Below are 18,386 nucleotides of genomic sequence, written 5' to 3'. Positions count from 1 at the left end.
GTGCAAGTCAGGACAGAAGGAGCCCAGTGTCAGACTCCTGCTGGGTCGGTTCTGAATGGTCTAGAGAAGGTTGCCTTTTATGAGGTTTTGTCAAACTCATCTGTGATGGATGGGCTATAAACCTTCTAGGAACGCTTGTAAAAACTTTTCACACTTGGGTGCTTGGAGGAACTTCTGCTAAGGGGTATCTAATTTACCTTGGCATGAAAAGGTTCCTCCAGCCATTTGCTGAAGAAGAAACAAAGTTGAATTAAAATGTAATTTTGTCTTGCAATGGAATGTGCGCTAGTGACTCAAATGACGCATTCCATATGTACAGCCCCCGCAATCCCATCTAACTTACTCCAGTACTATCAGGGAATAATCGCCTCCGATGGCTTGTAAGACTGAGCGAGCTTCCCAGCTCCCGCTGTGGTCGGTGGCAGTTGATAAGGACGTGCAGGGTGTAGATGTAGTCGGTGGCAGTTGATAAGGGCGTGCAGGGTGTAGATGTGGTCGGTGGCAGTTGATAAGGGCGTGCAGGGTGTAGATGTGGTCGGTGGCAGTTGATAAGGGCGTGCAGGGTGTAGATGTGGTCGGTGGCAGTTGATAAGGGCGTGCATGGTGTAGATGTGGTCGGTGGCAGTTGATAAGGGCGTGCAGGGTGTAGATGTGGTCGGTGGCAGTTGATAAGGGCGTGCAGGGTGTAGATGTGGTCGGTGGCAGTTGATAAGGGCGTGCAGGGTGTAGATGTGGTCGGTGGCAGTTGATAAGGGCGTGCAGGGTGTAGATGTGGTCGGTGGCAGTTGATAAGGGCGTGCAGGGTGTACATGTGGTCGGTGGCAGTTGATAAGGGCGTGCAGGGTGTAGATGTAGTCGGTGGCAGTTGATAAGGGCGTGCAGGGTGTAGATGTGGTCGGTGGCAGTTGATAAGGGCGTGCAGGGTGTAGATGTGGTCGGTGGCAGTTGATAAGGGCGTGCAGGGTGTAGATGTGGTCGGTGGCAGTTGATAAGGGCGTGCAGGGTGTAGATGTGGTCGGTGGCAGTTGATAAGGGCGTGCAGGGTGTAGATGTGGTCGGTGGCAGTTGATAAGGGCGTGCAGGGTGTAGATGTGGTCGGTGGCAGTTGATAAGGGCGTGCAGGGTGTAGATGTGGTCGGTGGCAGTTGATAAGGGTGTGCAGGGGGTAGATGTGGTCGGTGGCAGTTGATAAGGGTGTGCAGGGGGTAGATGTGGTCGGTGGCAGTTGATAAGGGCGTGCATGGTGTAGATGTGGTCGGTGGCAGTTGATAAGGGCGTGCAGGGTGTAGATGTGGTCGGTGGCAGTTGATAAGGGCGTGCAGGGTGTAGATGTGGTCGGTGGCAGTTGATAAGGGCGTGCAGGGTGTAGATGTGGTCGGTGGCAGTTGATAAGGGCGTGCAGGGTGTAGATGTGGTCGGTGGCAGTTGATAAGGGCGTGCAGGGTGTAGATGTGGTCGGTGGCAGTTGATAAGGGTGTGCAGGGGGTAGATGTGGTCGGTGGCAGTTGATAAGGGCGTGCAGGGTGTAGATGTGGTCGGTGGCAGTTGATAAGGGCGTGCAGGGTGTAGATGTGGTCGGTGGCAGTTGATAAGGGCGTGCAGGGTGTAGATGTGGTCGGTGGCAGTTGATAAGGGCGTGCAGGGTGTAGATGTGGTCGGTGGCAGTTGATAAGGGTGTGCAGGGTGTAGATGTGGGAGGAGGGCAGAATGTACATAGAGGGGAGGACGGGAACAAGAACAGGAAGATTGGGGAGGGGGGTTTATTAGCCCAAAGCTAACAGGAGAGGGACGTGAACAAGGATGGGATCACACAGGACACCAGAGACCGGATGGCAGAACTCACCTCCTTGCTGGCCGCGCTGTCTGATGCTTGTTCCAAACGGGTAGAGATTCGGGAAGAGGATGAGACAGAAGGAAAGAGCCAAAACCTACAAAAGAAACCACATCATCACATGACCAGAAAAACCACACAGGAGGGGGGGACGCGCCATCAGCGACACAGGAGGGGGGGGGACGCGCCATCAGCGACACAGGAGGGGGACGCGCCATCAGCGACACAGGAGGGGGGGGGACGCGCCATCAGTGACACAGGAGGGGGGGGGCGCGCCATCAGTGACACAGGAGGGGGGCGCCATCAGTGACACAGGAGGGGGGGACGCGCCATCAGCGACACAGGAGGGGGGGGGGACGCGCCATCAGCGACACAGGAGGGGGGGACGCGCCATCAGCGACACAGGAGGGGGGAAACGCGCCATCAGCGACACAGGAGGGGGGGGGGGACGCGCCATCAGCGACACAGGAGGGGGGGACGCGCCATCGGCGACACAGGATATGGGGGCGCGCCATCGGCGACACAGGAGGGGGACGCGCCATCGGCGACACAGGAGGGGGACGCGCCATCGGCGACACAGGAGGGGGGGGGGGGGGGAACGCGCCATCGGCGACACAGGAGGGGGGGGGGAACGCGCCATCGGCGACACAGGAGGGGGGGGGGAACGCGCCATCGGCGACACAGGAGGGGGGGGGAACGCGCCATCGGCGACACAGGAGGGGGGGGAACGCGCCATCGGCGACACAGGAGGGGGGGGAACGCGCCATCGGCCACACAGGAGGGGGGACGCGCCATCGGCCACACAGGAGGGGGACGCGCCATCAGCCACACAGGAGGGGGACGCGCCATCAGCCACACAGGAGGGGGGACGCGCCATCAGCCACACAGGAGGGGGGACGCGCCATCAGCCACACAGGAGGGGGGACGCGCCATCAGCCACACAGGAGGGGGGACGCGCCATCAGCCACACAGGAGGGGGGACGCGCCATCAGCCACACAGGAGGGGGGACGCGCCATCAGCCACACAGGAGGGGGGACGCGCCATCAGCCACACAGGAAGGGGGACGCGCCATCAGCCACACAGGAAGGGGGACGCGCCATCAGCCACACAGGAGGGGGACGCGCCATCAGCCACACAGGAGGGGGACGCGCCATCAGCCACACAGGAGGGGGACGCGCCATCAGCCACACAGGAGGGGGACGCGCCATCAGCCACACAGGAGGGGGACGCGCCATCAGCCACACAGGAGGGGGACGCGCCATCAGCCACACAGGAGGGGGACGCGCCATCAGCCACACAGGAGGGGGACGCGCCATCAGCCACACAGGAGGGGGACGCGCCATCAGCCACACAGGAGGGGGACGCGCCATCAGCCACACAGGAGGGGGACGCGCCATCAGCCACACAGGAGGGGGACGCGCCATCAGCCACACAGGAGGGGGACGCGCCATCAGCCACACAGGAGGGGGACGCGCCATCAGCCACACAGGAGGGGGACGCGCCATCAGCCACACAGGAGGGGGACGCGCCATCAGCCACACAGGAGGGGGACGCGCCATCAGCCACACAGGAGGGGGACGCGCCATCAGCCACACAGGAGGGGGACGCGCCATCAGCCACACAGGAGGGGGACGCGCCATCAGCCACACAGGAGGGGGACGCGCCATCAGCCACACAGGAGGGGGACGCGCCATCAGCCACACAGGAGGGGGACGCGCCATCAGCGACACAGGAGGGGGACGCGCCATCAGCCACACAGGAGGGGGACGCGCCATCAGCCACACAGGAGGGGGACGCGCCATCAGCCACACAGGAGGGGGACGCGCCATCAGCCACACAGGAGGGGGACGCGCCATCAGCCACACAGGAGGGGGACGCGCCATCAGCGACACAGGAGGGGGGGACGCGCCATCGGCGACACAGGATATGGGGGCGCGCCATCGGCGACACAGGAGGGGGACGCGCCATCGGCGACACAGGAGGGGGACGCGCCATCGGCGACACAGGAGGGGGGGGGGGGGGGGAACGCGCCATCGGCGACACAGGAGGGGGGGACGCGCCATCAGCGACACAGGAGGGGGGAAACGCGCCATCAGCGACACAGGAGGGGGGGGGGACGCGCCATCAGCGACACAGGAGGGGGGGACGCGCCATCGGCGACACAGGATATGGGGGCGCGCCATCGGCGACACAGGAGGGGGACGCGCCATCGGCGACACAGGAGGGGGACGCGCCATCGGCGACACAGGAGGGGGGGGGGGGGGGGAACGCGCCATCGGCGACACAGGAGGGGGGGGGGAACGCGCCATCGGCGACACAGGAGGGGGGGGGGAACGCGCCATCGGCGACACAGGAGGGGGGGGGAACGCGCCATCGGCGACACAGGAGGGGGGGGGAACGCGCCATCGGCGATACAGGAGGGGGGGGGAACGCGCCATCGGCCACACAGGAGGGGGGACGCGCCATCGGCCACACAGGAGGGGGACGCGCCATCAGCCACACAGGAGGGGGACGCGCCATCAGCCACACAGGAGGGGGGACGCGCCATCAGCCACACAGGAGGGGGGACGCGCCATCAGCCACACAGGAGGGGGGACGCGCCATCAGCCACACAGGAGGGGGGACGCGCCATCAGCCACACAGGAGGGGGGACGCGCCATCAGCCACACAGGAGGGGGGACGCGCCATCAGCCACACAGGAAGGGGGACGCGCCATCAGCCACACAGGAAGGGGGACGCGCCATCAGCCACACAGGAGGGGGACGCGCCATCAGCCACACAGGAGGGGGACGCGCCATCAGCCACACAGGAGGGGGACGCGCCATCAGCCACACAGGAGGGGGACGCGCCATCAGCCACACAGGAGGGGGACGCGCCATCAGCCACACAGGAGGGGGACGCGCCATCAGCCACACAGGAGGGGGACGCGCCATCAGCCACACAGGAGGGGGACGCGCCATCAGCCACACAGGAGGGGGACGCGCCATCAGCCACACAGGAGGGGGACGCGCCATCAGCCACACAGGAGGGGGACGCGCCATCAGCCACACAGGAGGGGGACGCGCCATCAGCCACACAGGAGGGGGACGCGCCATCAGCCACACAGGAGGGGGACGCGCCATCAGCCACACAGGAGGGGGACGCGCCATCAGCCACACAGGAGGGGGACGCGCCATCAGCCACACAGGAGGGGGACGCGCCATCAGCCACACAGGAGGGGGACGCGCCATCAGCCACACAGGAGGGGGACGCGCCATCAGCCACACAGGAGGGGGACGCGCCATCAGCCACACAGGAGGGGGACGCGCCATCAGCCACACAGGAGGGGGACGCGCCATCAGCCACACAGGAGGGGGACGCGCCATCAGCCACACAGGAGGGGGACGCGCCATCAGCCACACAGGAGGGGGACGCGCCATCAGCCACACAGGAGGGGGACGCGCCATCAGCCACACAGGAGGGGGACGCGCCATCAGCCACACAGGAGGGGGACGCGCCATCAGCGACACAGGAGGGGGACGCGCCATCAGCGACACAGGAGGGGGACGCGCCATCAGCCACACAGGAGGGGGACGCGCCATCAGCCACACAGGAGGGGGACGCGCCATCAGCCACACAGGAGGGGGACGCGCCATCAGCGACACAGGAGGGGGACGCGCCATCAGCGACACAGGAGGGGGACGCGCCATCAGCCACACAGGAGGGGGACGCACCATCAGCGACACAGGAGGGGGACGCGCCATCAGCCACACAGGAGGGGGACGCGCCATCAGCCACACAGGAGGGGGACGCGCCATCAGCCACACAGGAGGGGGACGCGCCATCAGCCACACAGGAGGGGGACGCGCCATCAGCCACACAGGAGGGGGACGCGCCATCAGCCACACAGGAGGGGGACGCGCCATCAGCCACACAGGAGGGGGACGCGCCATCAGCGACACAGGAGGGGGACGCGCCATCAGCCACACAGGAGGGGGACGCGCCATCAGCCACACAGGAGGGGGGACGCGCCATCAGCCACACAGGAGGGGGGACGCGCCATCAGCCACACAGGAGGGGGGACGCGCCATCAGCCACACAGGAAGGGGGACGCGCCATCAGCCACACAGGAAGGGGGACGCGCCATCGGCGACACAGGAGGGGGGGGGAACGCGCCATCGGCGATACAGGAGGGGGGGGAACGCGCCATCGGCCACACAGGAGGGGGGACGCGCCATCGGCCACACAGGAGGGGGACGCGCCATCGGCCACACAGGAGGGGGACGCGCCATCAGCCACACAGGAGGGGGGACGCGCCATCAGCCAAACAGGAGGGGGGACGCGCCATCAGCCACACAGGAGGGGGGACGCGCCATCAGCCACACAGGAGGGGGGACGCGCCATCAGCCACACAGGAGGGGGGACGCGCCATCAGCCACACAGGAGGGGGGACGCGCCATCAGCCACACAGGAAGGGGGACGCGCCATCAGCCACACAGGAAGGGGGACGCGCCATCAGCCACACAGGAGGGGGACGCGCCATCAGCCACACAGGAGGGGGACGCGCCATCAGCCACACAGGAGGGGGACGCGCCATCAGCCACACAGGAGGGGGACGCGCCATCAGCCACACAGGAGGGGGACGCGCCATCAGCCACACAGGAGGGGGACGCGCCATCAGCCACACAGGAGGGGGACGCGCCATCAGCCACACAGGAGGGGGACGCGCCATCAGCCACACAGGAGGGGGACGCGCCATCAGCCACACAGGAGGGGGACGATCAGCCACACAGGAGGGGGACGCGCCATCAGCCACACAGGAGGGGGACGCGCCATCAGCCACACAGGAGGGGGACGCGCCATCAGCCACACAGGAGGGGGACGCGCCATCAGCCACACAGGAGGGGGACGCGCCATCAGCCACACAGGAGGGGGACGCGCCATCAGCCACACAGGAGGGGGACGCGCCATCAGCCACACAGGAGGGGGACGCGCCATCAGCCACACAGGAGGGGGACGCGCCATCAGCCACACAGGAGGGGGACGCGCCATCAGCCACACAGGAGGGGGACGCGCCATCAGCGACACAGGAGGGGGACGCGCCATCAGCCACACAGGAGGGGGACGCGCCATCAGCCACACAGGAGGGGGACGCGCCATCAGCCACACAGGAGGGGGACGCGCCATCAGCCACACAGGAGGGGGACGCGCCATCAGCCACACAGGAGGGGGACGCGCCATCAGCCACACAGGAGGGGGACGCGCCATCAGCCACACAGGAGGGGGACGCGCCATCAGCCACACAGGAGGGGGACGCGCCATCAGCCACACAGGAGGGGGACGCGCCATCAGCCACACAGGAGGGGGACGCGCCATCAGCGACACAGGAGGGGGACGCGCCATCAGCGACACAGGAGGGGGACGCGCCATCAGCCACACAGGAGGGGGACGCGCCATCAGCCACACAGGAGGGGGACGCGCCATCAGCCACACAGGAGGGGGACGCGCCATCAGCCACAAAGGAGGGGGACGCGCCATCAGCGACACAGGAGGGGGACGCGCCATCAGCGACACAGGAGGGGGACGCGCCATCAGCCACACAGGAGGGGGACGCGCCATCAGCCACACAGGAGGGGGACGCGCCATCAGCCACACAGGAGGGGGACGCGCCATCAGCCACACAGGAGGGGGACGCGCCATCGGCCACACAGGAGGGGGACGCGCCATCGGCCACACAGGAGGGGGACGCGCCATCGGCCACACAGGAGGGGGACGCGCCATCAGCCACACAGGAGGGGGACGCGCCATCAGCGACACAGGAGGGGGACGCGCCATCAGCCACACAGGAGGGGGACGCGCCATCAGCCACACAGGAGGGGGACGCGCCATCAGCCACACAGGAGGGGGACGCGCCATCAGCCACACAGGAGGGGGACGCGCCATCAGCGACACAGGAGGGGGACGCGCCATCAGCCACACAGGAGGGGGGCGCGCCATCAGCGACACAGGAGGGGGACGCGCCATCAGCCACACAGGAGGGGGACGCGCCATCAGCCACACAGGAGGGGGACGCGCCATCAGCCACACAGGAGGGGGACGCGCCATCAGCCACACAGGAGGGGGACGCGCCATCAGCCACACAGGAGGGGGACGCGCCATCAGCGACACAGGAGGGGGGACGCGCCATCAGCGACACAGGAGGGGGGACGCGCCATCAGCCACACAGGAGGGGGACGCGCCATCAGCCACACAGGAGGGGGACGCGCCATCAGCCACACAGGAGGGGGACACACTCACCATGATGCAGGTGCTGGCCGCTGTGGTTTTTGTACCCGTCTGGCTTAGTAGGGACTGCAGATATCGCAGCTGTTGTAAAAGTGACCTGCACACACAGACATGTATAAATTACACTAATATCAGGTGACCATGGCTAGCCAATGCTGTACAGCCGCCCGTGTGTTGTCATGTCACCTGGCTAATGTAGGCAAAGCAGCAAATAGAATGACTGCTTCTCTCCCCAATAGTGCCCCCAACCCCACACCCATCTCTTCCCAAGTAGTGGTGCAGCCCGCCCACCCTCCCTCCAGTATAGGTGTCCCCTCCCCTATACACTGCCTTCTGTTCAGCCACACCCCTCAGTACTGCTACCTCTCTCTACTACTTCCCCCCCCCCCGCCCCTCTGCACAGCCCCTGCACAGCCCCTGCACACACCCCTTCCCAAGTAGTGGTGCAGTCCACCCACCCTCCAGGACCAGCGTCCCCTCCCAGCCACACCCCTCAGTACTGCTACCTTTCTCTACTACTTCCCCCCCCCCCCCGCCCCTCTGCACAGCCCCTGCACACACCCCTTCCCAAGTAGTGGTGCAGTCCACCCACCCTCCAGGACCAGCGTCCCCTCCCAGCCACACCCCTCAGTACTGCTACCTCTCTCTACTACTTCCCCCCCCCCCCCCGCCCCTCTGCACAGCCCCTGAACACATCCCTTCCCAAGTAGTGGTGCAGTCCGCCCACCCTCCAGGACCAGCGTCCCCTCCCCTATATGCTGCCTTCTGTTCAGCCACACCCCTCAGTACTGCTACCTCTCTCTACTACCTCCTCCCTCCCCCCTCTGTACAGCCCTTGCACACACCCCTTCCCAAGTAGTGGTGCAGTCCACCCACCCTCCAGGACCAGCGTCCCCTCCCAGCCACACCCCTCAGTACTGCTACCTCTCTCTACTACTTCCCCCCCCCCCCCCCCGCCCCTCTGCACAGCCCCTGCACACATCCCTTCCCAAGTAGTGGTACAGTCCACCCACCCTCCAGGACCAGCGTCCCCTCCCCTATATGCTGCCTTCTGTTCAGCCACACCCCTCAGTACTGCTACCTCTCTCTACTACCTCCTCCCTCCCCCCTCTGTACAGCCCTTGCACACACCCCTTCCCAAGTAGTGGTGCAGTCCACCCACCCTCCAGGACCAGCGTCCCCTCCCAGCCACACCCCTCAGTACTGCTACCTCTCTCTACTACTTCCCCCCCCCCCGCCCCTCTGCACAGCCCCTGCACACATCCCTTCCCAAGTAGTGGTACAGTCCACCCACCCTCCAGGACCAGCGTCCCCTCCCAGCCACCCCCCTCAGTACTGCTACCCTCTATTACTGCTCCCCCTCCTCCATTACTACCATCCCCCCCTACATTCACTTACATGTTCTGTTTCTGCAGCTGCTGAACCTTCCTCTGCAACTCCTGGTTGTGAGCCGTGCAGGTGGTCACCCTATGGAGGTGAGTATAGGATTATTGTACATGTACACCACCTGAGATCTCACAGTCATGTGATGGGACATGTCATCACCTGCTCTCCAGTCCATCCACATACTCTTTCTTCTTCTTCCGGCTCTCCTGCGCAGAGCGCTTGTTCCGGATCTTCCTTCGTACGCGTTTCAGAACGCGTTCCTCCGCCTGTTCATATAAACAACATGCTCAGTGCTTTAGTAGTGCTGCAGGAGGAGGGACTTCCTGCTACTGATCAGGAATAGAGAGGGGAGCCGGAGCAAAAAGTGGAGGAGGGAGGGGCGTGTATGCCCTGCTAGCAGCGGAGGAGGGAGGGGCGTGTATGCCCTGCTAGCAGCGGAGGAGGGAGGGGCGTGTATGCCCTGCTAGCAGCGGAGGAGGGAGGGGCGTGTATGCCCTGCTAGCAGCGGAGGAGGGAGGGGCGTGTATGCCCTGCTAGCAGCGGAGGAGGGAGGGGCGTGTATGCCCTGCTAGTAATGGGAGGGAGGGGCGTGTATGCCCTTCTAGTAGCGGAGGAGGGAGGGGCGTGTATGCCCTGCTAGTAGCGGAGGAGGGAGTGGCGTGTATGCCCTGCTAGCAGCGGAGGAGGGAGGGGCGTGTATGCCCTGCTAGCAGCGGAGGAGGGAGGGGCGTGTATGCCCTGCTAGCAGCGGAGGAGGGAGGGAGGGGCGTGTATGCCCTGCTAGTAGCGGAGGAAGGAGGGAGGGGCGTGTATGCCCTGCTAGTAGCGGAGGAAGGAGGGAGGGGCGTGTATGCCCTGCTAGTAGCGGAGGAAGGAGGGAGGGGCGTGTATGCCCTGCTAGTAGTGGAGGAGGGAGGGGCGTGTATGCCCTGCTAGTAGCGGAGGAGGGAGGGGCGTGTATGCCCTGCTAGTAGCGGAGGAGGGAGGGGCGTGTATGCCCTGCTAGTAGCGGAGGAGGGAGGGGCGTGTATGCCCTTCTAGTAGCGGAGGAGGGAGGGGCGTGTATGCCCTGCTAGCAGCGGAGGAGGGAGGGGCGTGTATGCCCTGCTAGCAGCGGAGGAGGGAGGGGCGTGTATGCCCTGCTAGTAGCGGAGGAAGGAGGGAGGGGCGTGTATGCCCTGCTAGCAGCGGAGGAAGGAGGGAGGGGCGTGTATGCCCTGCTAGTAGCGGAGGAAGGAGGGAGGGGCGTGTATGCCCTGCTAGTAGCGGAGGAAGGAGGGAGGGGCGTGTATGCCCTGCTAGTAGCGGAGGAAGGAGGGAGGGGCGTGTATGCCCTGCTAGTAGCGGAGGAAGGAGGGAGGGGCGTGTATGCCCTGCTAGTAGTGGAGGAGGGAGGGGCGTGTATGCCCTGCTAGTAGCGGAGGAGGGAGGGGCGTGTATGCCCTGCTAGTACTGGAGGAGGGAGGGGCGTGTATGCCCTGCTAGTACTGGAGGAGGGAGGGGCGTGTATGCCCTGCTAGTAGCGGAGGAAGGAGGGAGGGGCGTGTATGCCCTGCTAGTAGCGGAGGAAGGAGGGAGGGGCGTGTATGCCCTGCTAGTAGTGGAGGAGGGAGGGGCGTGTATGCCCTGCTAGTAGCGGAGGAGGGAGGGGCGTGTATGCCCTGCTAGTACTGGAGGAGGGAGGGGCGTGTATGCCCTGCTAGTACTGGAGGAGGGAGGGGCGTGTATGCCCTGCTAGTAGTGGAGGAGGGAGGGGCGTGTATGCCCTGCTAGTAGCGGAGGAGGGAGTGGCGTGTATGCCCTGCTAGCAGCGGAGGAGGGAGGGGCGTGTATGCCCTGCTAGTAGCGGAGGAGGGAGGGGCGTGTATGCCCTGCTAGTAATGGAGGAGGGAGGGGCGTGTATGCCCTGCTAGTAATGGGAGGGAGGGGCGTGTATGCCCTTCTAGTAGCGGAGGAGGGAGGGGCGTGTATGCCCTGCTAGTAGCGGAGGAGGGAGGGGCGTGTATGCCCTTCTAGTAGCGGAGGAGGGAGGGGCGTGTATGCCCTTCTAGTAGCGGAGGAGGGAGGGGCGTGTATGCCCTGCTAGTAGCGGAGGAGGGAGGGGCGTGTATGCCCTTCTAGTAGCGGAGGAGGGAGGGGCGTGTATGCCCTGCTAGTAGCGGAGGAGGGAGGGGCGTGTATGCCCTGCTAGTAGCGGAGGAAGGAGGGAGGGGCGTGTATGCCCTGCTAGTAGCGGAGGAAGGAGGGAGGGGCGTGTATGCCCTGCTAGTAGCGGAGGAAGGAGGGAGGGGCGTGTATGCCCTGCTAGTAGCGGAGGAAGGAGGGAGGGGCGTGTATGCCCTGCTAGTAGCGGAGGAAGGAGGGAGGGGCGTGTATGCCCTGCTAGTAGCGGAGGAAGGAGGGAGGGGCGTGTATACCCTGCTAGTAGCGGAGGAAGGAGGGAGGGGCGTGTATGCCCTGCCAGTAGCGGAGGAAGGAGGGAGGGGCGTGTATGCCCTGCTAGTAGCGGAGGAAGGAGGGAGGGGCGTGTATGCCCTGCTAGTAGCGGAGGAAGGAGGGAGGGGCGTGTATACCCTGCCAGTAGCGGAGGAAGGAGGGAGGGGCGTGTATGCCCTGCCAGTAGCGGAGGAAGGAGGGAGGGGCGTGTATGCCCTGCCAGTAGCGGAGGAAGGAGGGAGGGGCGTGTATGCCCTGCCAGTAGCGGAGGAAGGAGGGAGGGGCGTGTATGCCCTGCCAGTAGCGGAGGAAGGAGGGAGGGGCGTGTATGCCCTGCCAGTAGCGGAGGAAGGAGGGAGGGGCGTGTATGCCCTGCCAGTAGCGGAGGAAGGAGGGAGGGGCGTGTATGCCCTGCCAGTAGCGGAGGAAGGAGGGAGGGGCGTGTATGCCCTGCCAGTAGCGGAGGAAGGAGGGAGGGGCGTGTATGCCCTGCCAGTAGCGGAGGAAGGAGGGAGGGGCGTGTATGCCCTGCCAGTAGCGGAGGAAGGAGGGAGGGGCGTGTATGCCCTGCCAGTAGCGGAGGAAGGAGGGAGGGGCGTGTATGCCCTGCCAGTAGCGGAGGAAGGAGGGAGGGGCGTGTATGCCCTGCCAGTAGCGGAGGAAGGAGGGAGGGGCGTGTATGCCCTGCTAGTAGCCGAGGAAGGAGGGAGGGGCGTGTATGCCCTGCTAGTAGCCGAGGAAGGAGGGAGGGGCGTGTATGCCCTGCTAGTAGCCGAGGAAGGAGGGAGGGGCGTGTATGCCCTGCTAGTAGCGGAGGAAGGAGGGAGGGGCGTGTATGCCCTGCTAGTAGCGGAGGAAGGAGGGAGGGGCGTGTATGCCCTGCTAGTAGCGGAGGAAGGAGGGAGGGGCGTGTATGCCCTGCTAGTAGCGGAGGAAGGAGGGAGGGGCGTGTATGCCCTGCTAGTAGCGGAGGAAGGAGGGAGGGGCGTGTATGCCCTGCTAGTAGCGGAGGAAGGAGGGAGGGGCGTGTATGCCCTGCTAGTAGCGGAGGAAGGAGGGAGGGGCGTGTATGCCCTGCTAGTAGCGGAGGAAGGAGGGAGGGGCGTGTATGCCCTGCTAGTAGCGGAGGAAGGAGGGAGGGGCGTGTATGCCCTGCTAGTAGCGGAGGAAGGAGGGAGGGGCGTGTATGCCCTGCCAGTAGCGGAGGAAGGAGGGAGGGGCGTGTATGCCCTGCCAGTAGCGGAGGAAGGAGGGAGGGGCGTGTATGCCCTGCCAGTAGCGGAGGAAGGAGGGAGGGGCGTGTATGCCCTGCCAGTAGCGGAGGAAGGAGGGAGGGGCGTGTATGCCCTGCCAGTAGCGGAGGAAGGAGGGAGGGGCGTGTATGCCCTGCTAGTAGCGGAGGAAGGAGGGAGGGGCGTGTATGCCCTGCTAGTAGCGGAGGAAGGAGGGAGGGGCGTGTATGCCCTGCTAGTAGCGGAGGAAGGAGGGAGGGGCGTGTATGCCCTTCTAGTAGCGGAGGAGGGAGGGGCGTGTATGCCCTTCTAGTAGCGGAGGAGGGAGGGGCGTGTATGCCCTTCTAGTAGCGGAGGAGGGAGGGGCGTGTATGCCCTGCTAGTAGCGGAGGAGGGAGGGGCGTGTATGCCCTGCTAGTAGCGGAGGAAGGAGGGAGGGGCGTGTATGCCCTGCTAGTAGCGGAGGAAGGAGGGAGGGGCATGTATGCCCTGCTAGTAGCGGAGGAAGGAGGGAGGGGCGTGTATGCCCTGCTAGTAGCGGAGGAAGGAGGGAGGGGCGTGTATGCCCTGCTAGTAGCGGAGGAAGGAGGGAGGGGCGTGTATGCCCTGCTAGTAGCGGAAGAAGGAGGGAGGGGCGTGTATGCCCTGCTAGTAGCGGAGGAAGGAGGGGCGTGTATGCCCTGCTAGTAGCGGAGGAGGGAGGGGCGTGTATGCCCTGCTAGCAGCGGAGGAGGGAGGGGCGTGTATGCCCTGCTAGCAGCGGAGGAGAGAGGGGCGTGTATGCCCTGCTAGCAGCGGAGGAGGGAGGGGCGTGTATGCCCTGCTAGTAATGGGAGGGGCGTGTATGCCCTGCTAGTAATGGAGGAGGGAGGGGCGTGTATGCCCTGCTAGTAATGGGAGGGAGGGGCGTGTATGCCCTGCTAGTAATGGGAGGGAGGGGCGTGTATGCCCTGCTAGTAATGGGAGGGAGGGGCGTGTATGCCCTGCTAGTAATGGGAGGGAGGGGCGTGTATGCCCTGCTAGTAATGGGAGGGAGGGGCGTGTATGCCCTGCTAGTAATGGGAGGGAGGGGCGTGTATGCCCTGCTAGTAATGGGAGGGAGGGGCGTGTATGCCCTCCCAGTAATGGGAGGGAGGGGCGTGTATGCCCTGCTAGTAATGGGAGGGAGGGGCGTGTATGCCCTGCTAGTAATGGGAGGGAGGGGCGTGTATGCCCTGCTAGTAATGGGAGGGAGGGGCGTGTATGCCCTGCTAGTAATGGGAGGGAGGGGCGTGTATGCCCTGCTAGTAATGGGAGGGAGGGGCGTGTATGCCCTGCTAGTAATGGGAGGGAGGGGCGTGTATGTCCTGCTAGTAGTGGAGGAGGGAGGGGCGTGTATGCCCTGCTAGTAATGGAGGGAGGGGCGTGTATGCCCTGCTAGTAATGGAGGGAGGGGCGTGTATGCCCTGCTAGTAATGGAGGAGGGAGGGGCCTGCTAGTAATGGAGGGAGGAAGGGGCGTGTATGTAATGCTAGTAATGGAGGAGGGAGGGCCATGTCTGTCCTGCTAGCAATGGAGGAGGGAGGGGGCGTGTCTGTTCTGCTAGTAATGGAGGAGGGAGGGGCGTGTATGCCCTGCTAGTAATGGAGGGAGGGAGGGCCATGTCTGTTCTGCTAGTAATGGAGGAAGGGCCCTGCTAGTAATGGAGGAGGGAGGGGCATGTATGTCCTGTCAGTAATAGAGGGAGGGACGTGTATGTCCTGTTAGCAATGGAGGAGGGAGGGGCGTGTCTGTTCTGCTAGTAATGGAGGAGGGAGGGGCGTGTCTGTTCAGCTAGTAATGGAGGAGGGATGGGCGTGTCTGTTCAGCTAGTAATGGAGGAGGGAGGGGGTGTGTCTGTTCAGCTAGTAATGGAGGAGGGATGGGCGTGTCTGTTCAGCTAGTAATGGAGGAGGGATGGGCGTGTCTGTTCAGCTAGTAATGGAGGAGGGAGGGGGTGTGTCTGTTCAGCTAGTAATGGAGGAGGGAGGGGTGTGTATTTCCTGCTAGTAATGGAGGGAGGGAGGGCCATGTCTGTTCTGCTAGTAATGGAGGAAGGGCTCTGCTAGTAATGGAGGAGGGAGGGGCGTGTATGTCCTGTCAGTAATAGAGGGAGGGACGTGTATGTCCTGTTAGCAATGGAGGAGGGAGGGGCGTGTCTGTTCTGCTAGTAATGGAGGAGGGAGGGGCGTGTCTGTTCAGCTAGTAATGGAGGAGGGATGGGCGTGTCTGTTCAGCTAGTAATGGAGGAGGGATGGGCGTGTCTGTTCAGCTAGTAATGGAGGAGGGATGGGCGTGTCTGTTCAGCTAGTAATGGAGGAGGGAGGGGTGTGTATTTCCTGCTAGAAACGGAGGACGGAGGGGGCCCCGCTAGTAATGGAGGAGGGAGGGACGAGTATGTCCTGTCAGTAATAGAGGAGGGAGGGACGAGTATGTCCTGTCAGTAATAGGAGGGAGGGACGAGTATGTTCTGCTAGTAATGGAAGAGGGAGGGGGAGGGGCGTGCGTGTGTGTCCTGTCGGTAACGGAGGGGCGTGCGTGTGTCCTGTCGGTAACGGAGGGGCGTGCGTGTGTCCTGTCGGTAACGGAGGGGCGTGCGTGTGTCCTGTCGGTAATGGAGGGGCGTGCGTGTGTCCTGTCGGTAACGGAGGGGCGTGCGTGTGTCCTGTCGGTAACGGAGGGGCGTGCGTGTGTCCTGTCGGTAATGGAGGGGCGTGTGCGTGTGTCCTGTCGGTAACGGAGGGGTGTGCGTGTGTCCTGTCGGTAACGGAGGGGCGTGCGTGTGTCCTGTCGGTAACGGAGGGGCGTGCGTGTGTCCTGTCGGTAACGGAGGGGCGTGCGTGTGTCCTGTCGGTAACGGAGGGGCGTGCGTGTGTCCTGTCGGTAACGGAGGGGCGTGCGTGTGTCCTGTCGGTAACGGAGGGGCGTGTGCGTGTGTCCTGTCGGTAACGGAGGGGCGTGTGCGTGTGTCCTGTCGGTAACGGAGGGGCGTGCGTGTGTCCTGTCGGTAACGGAGGGGCGTGCGTGTGTCCTGTCGGTAACGGAGGGGCGTGCGTGTGTCCTGTCGGTAACGGAGGGGCGTGCGTGTGTCCTGTCGGTAACGGAGGGGCGTGCGTGTGTCCTGTCGGTAACGGAGGGGCGTGCGTGTGTCCTGTCGGTAACGGAGGGGCGTGCGTGTGTCCTGTCGGTAACGGAGGGGCGTGCGTGTGTCCTGTCGGTAACGGAGGGGCGTGCGTGTGTCCTGTCGGTAACGGAGGGGCGTGCGTGTGTCCTGTCGGTAACGGAGGGGCGTGCGTGTGTCCTGTCGGTAACGGAGGGGCGTGCGTGTGTCCTGTCGGTAACAGGGGCGTGCGTGTGTCCTGTCGGTAACGGAGGGGCGTGCGTGTGTCCTGTCGGTAACGGAGGGGCGTGCGTGTGTCCTGTCGGTAACGGAGGGGCGTGCGTGTGTCCTGTCGGTAACGGAGGGGCGTGCATGTGTCCTGTCGGTAATGGAGGGGCCAATAATGAGGGAGATGTACACAGGAATCATGGAAAGAGGGACAGAATGCCATATAAAACAACGTGTGTGTGGTCAGTAAAGCCTGATGGTGGGCCTGTAATGTGGTGGATCTTCTGTGTGGTCAGTAAAGCCTGGTGGTGGACCTGTAAGGTGGTGGATCTGTGTGGTCAGTAAAGCCTGGTGGTGGACCTGTAATGTGATGGATCTTCTGTGTGGTCAGTAAGCCTGGTGGTGGACCTGTAATGTGGTGGATGTTCTGTGTGGTCAGTAAGCCTGGTGGTGGACCTGTGAGGTGGTGGGTCTTCTGTGTGGTCAGTAAAGCCTGCTGGTGGACCTGTAATGTGGTGGATCTTCTGTGTGGTCAGTAAACCTGGTGGTGGACCTGTAATGTGGTGGATGTTCTGTGTGGTCAGTAAGCCTGGTGGTGGACCTGTAAGGTGGTGGGTCTTCTGTGTGGTCAGTAAAGCCTGGTGGTGGACCTGTAATGTGATGGATTCTTCTGTGTGGTCAGTAAAACCTGGTAGTGGACCTATAATGTGGCGGATCTTCTGTGTGGTCAGTAAAACCGGGTGGTGGACCTGTATTGTGGTGGATCTTCTGTGTGGCCAGTAAAGTTTGGTGGTGGACCTGTAAGGTGGTGGATCTGTGTGGTCAGTAAAGCCTGGTGGTGGACCTGTAATGTGCTGGCTCTTGTGTGGTCAGTAGGTTGGTGGTGGATCTTCTGTGGTAATTTTTGGCAGGAAGCATCTGACAGCTGGTGTGAACTTACCTTGGTGAGTGGCATGTGCTGGGGCAGTGTGACCCCTTCTTTGTTCAGCAGACGAGTCTCTTCCTCTGTGAGCTGAAGTGTCTGAAATGTGGAGAAATATTCACTTATAGTCATCCTCGTCCTTCATCTCCTCCATGTACTACAATATAAGCTAACCATACCTCCGAGATCTGGTACTGGAGTGAATCTTCTTCCTCCTCATCCTCATCCTCCTCCTCCATACACAAAGCAATGGGCTCCACCATATCCGACTCGCACTGCTCCACACAAATATCTGCACAGACACAAATGTCAAAGAACCACATACTACTGAAGCCAAACTCAAGAGGGCAACCTGGGCACCTGGGAGAGCACAGATACCAGGGAGGGTATGGGCAGGGGAACATGGGAGGACAAGCGCAGGTGAGCCGTCTACAGGACAGCAAATGAACAATACACCGTCACCTGCACAGGATGAGAGGACAAGAGAGGGGCAGCACGGTGGCCTTGCAGCTCTGGATTCCGTGTTCAAATCCCAGCCAGGGTACTATCTGCACGGAGTTTGCATGTTCTACCTGTGTCTGAGTGGGTTTCCTCCGGACCCTTCTGTTTCCTCTCACACCCCAAAACCATACAGAAAAGTTCACTGGCTTCCCCCTTAATTGACCCTAGACTACAATGCATACACTACACATATATGTGTGCATGAAAAAAGGGCCCCGTGAAAAAGGGTCCGGCTGGATAACGAAATATAACGATAAACATCGTTGTCAAACTTGGTTATCGATAAATACCATTGTAAAAAGACAGGAAATAATGAAAAGATATTGACGTTAAAAATCGTTACGTAAAACAACAATACAGCTTAAAGAGAACCTGAACTGAAAAAAAGTCAAAATAACCATACCCAGGTCATACTTACCTCCTGTGTAGTCTACTACTCAATCTCTTTCTCCTCTCCTGTGTCCTTT

General features: G+C 63.0%; 1 protein-coding gene across 1 annotated transcript in view; it reads right to left on the bottom strand.

Annotated features, from left to right (window-relative positions):
* Positions 1-18,386, bottom strand: part of CREB3 (cAMP responsive element binding protein 3) — a 59,695-nt gene that overhangs the window by 5,619 nt on the left and 35,690 nt on the right. The window contains exons 4-9 of the mRNA XM_068253429.1: positions 17,598-17,710; positions 17,437-17,517; positions 9,642-9,748; positions 9,495-9,563; positions 8,109-8,193; positions 1,844-1,928 (exon numbers count right to left, since the gene is read on the bottom strand). Coding sequence (XP_068109530.1) covers positions 1,844-1,928; positions 8,109-8,193; positions 9,495-9,563; positions 9,642-9,748; positions 17,437-17,517; positions 17,598-17,710 — 540 coding nt within the window. The remainder of the gene's footprint in view (positions 1-1,843; positions 1,929-8,108; positions 8,194-9,494; positions 9,564-9,641; positions 9,749-17,436; positions 17,518-17,597; positions 17,711-18,386) is intronic.

The sequence above is a fragment of the Hyperolius riggenbachi genome, chromosome 1 (assembly GCF_040937935.1).
Source record: "Hyperolius riggenbachi isolate aHypRig1 chromosome 1, aHypRig1.pri, whole genome shotgun sequence".
NCBI lineage: Eukaryota > Metazoa > Chordata > Amphibia > Anura > Hyperoliidae > Hyperolius > Hyperolius riggenbachi.
Note: the sequence above shows the minus strand (reverse complement) of the source record. Positions and strands in the feature narration are given on the sequence as shown.